The sequence below is a fragment of the Astatotilapia calliptera genome, chromosome 12, assembly GCF_900246225.1.
Source record: "Astatotilapia calliptera chromosome 12, fAstCal1.2, whole genome shotgun sequence".
NCBI classification, from domain to species: domain Eukaryota; kingdom Metazoa; phylum Chordata; class Actinopteri; order Cichliformes; family Cichlidae; genus Astatotilapia; species Astatotilapia calliptera.
This window is the reverse complement of record NC_039313.1, coordinates 7,546,164-7,547,978: the sequence shown is the minus strand read 5'-3', so window position 1 is coordinate 7,547,978 and position 1,815 is coordinate 7,546,164. Positions and strand designations below refer to the sequence as shown.

Here is a 1,815-nt window from a genome sequence, read left to right as displayed (position 1 = left end):
CAGAGCATTTCTGTTAAGCAGTTAAGTTACTGTAATCAACAGGCCTTACAGATAAAGCGCACAATGGTTTCATCAGGCTTCTCCCTGTGTGTGTGTGTGTGTGTGTGTGTGTGTGTGTGTGTGTGTGTGTGTGTGTGTGTGTGTGTGTGTGTGTGTGTGTGTGTGTGTGTGTGTGGAGTGGTTAGGGACTCTCTAATACGTTGGGCTCGGAGGGGCGGTGCGTCTGTTTGCTTCACAACTACTGATGTCACCGGCTGGGAGTGCGTCCCGGCAAACTCACACCCCACACTGCCTCCATAAATATCCTACCGCTCATGCTCAACGGCACTCACCCAGCCTAACGTTCAAGCCTGAGCCGCTCCACAGAAACAGTGCGCACCGAACAACTCCCCCTTACCGAGTTGGAGGGCCACAGCTGGAGCGGAGAAACTATACTCTACAGACACAAAAAGCTAAGATGTCTTCCTACGCATCCTCTGAATGCCGCCGGGTCAGCCCATCCGTCCACGGCAACAAGTTCGACACGGCGCACCGCAAGAAAGCCGTGGCCAACATTTTCGAGAACGTCAACCAGGACGCGCTGATGAGGCTTTTCCAGAAAACGGGCGACATGAAGGCGGAGGAGAGAGTGAGGAGCATATTCTCCTACACGCAGGATCCGGAGGAGACGGCCCGGGCACTGATGGCTCTGAAGCAGCGAAAGAAGGACAAGTTCCTGCAGATTGCGGGGATGGTGCGGCAGATGTTCAAACTGCGCTGACTGTGTTTTAGCAGTTTCACCGCCTTTGTCTCTCTGTGTGTCGGCTCGTGTGTGAGCCGAATGTTGAGAACACTCCCGGTGTGTCTGGGCTGTGGCTCACCTGTCGCCTGGAGACGAGCGTCAGGTGCCGAAGGAAAAAGGAAAGCTCAGCCGGCGGCGTGCGGCGGCTGTCGCCTCATGGACGGAGGGGACAGCGCGGAGTCCTGCCCGGAGCGGGCTGGAGCGACATGAACTAAGTGGGAATATGAAGGGAATACATTTAAGTCTTCATGCAGACTTGAATTTACTGATGCACTCTTGTGGGTGCGTGACTGTACTGATGCAAATCGCTGTGCTGATGATGGCGCACAGCTGCAATGTGAGACTTCATGGTGACCTGGAACCTGCCTGTATGAATGCCTATCCTGAACACATGCCTTGTCCCTCAGCTTTACTTTGTTGTACGACTACAAGTTATTAGTGGCCAATGTGTTATTGTCACCAACATGTCTCAGCACAATGAACTGCATTTATGAAAAGTTCCTTTTGTTTGTAATTTTATAAAATAAATTATTTTGTTGTATACTATAACTGAATCCTTGTTCATCTTTCTTACACGTGTCAGACATGGTCTTTGGTAACCACCAATCAGGGCACATCAGGTCAACATTTGTGGCACATTAGATTTGTGGGCTTAACACTGTTATACTGCATTAGAGTATACACGGGGCATTTTAAGTGTTACAAAATAGTCTCGAGTATACATGAAATACTTTTAGCTTTTTAAAAAAAATGACATCACACTCAGAGCTTGACCTATGTGCTCAGTGTTAGTCACACACAGGGAAAACCCTCATGTCAGACACAATTCAAGTTACCATAGAAATGGGTAAATAATGATGTAAATGACCTTTGTCTTTGACGTTAAGTGCAGGTGGATAGATCACAGAGTAGTGTAACAGCTTGTGTGTAGAGTTGAGTCATGTAATCTAGGATAGGGTTTATTTCTTAGTGAGCAAACAAAACAACCAAAAAAGACACTATCAGCACATTTCTACCTCTAATGTTCTTCACTG

The 1,815-nt window shown here is 48.2% G+C and overlaps 1 protein-coding gene across 1 annotated transcript; it reads left to right on the top strand.

The window, feature by feature from the left end:
- The first annotated feature begins 262 nt into the window (after positions 1-262).
- tcima (transcriptional and immune response regulator a) lies at positions 263-1,330 on the top strand. Its single transcript, XM_026187303.1, has one exon. The coding sequence runs from the start codon at positions 458-460 to the stop codon at positions 758-760; it is 303 nt and encodes a 100-aa protein (XP_026043088.1). The 5' UTR covers positions 263-457; the 3' UTR covers positions 761-1,330.
- The last annotated feature ends 485 nt before the right edge of the window (positions 1,331-1,815 follow it).

Coding starts and splice junctions, on each gene's coding strand:
- tcima (XM_026187303.1), top strand. CDS start 458: ATGTCTTCCTACGCATCCTCTGAATGCCGCCGGGTCAGCCCATCCGTC.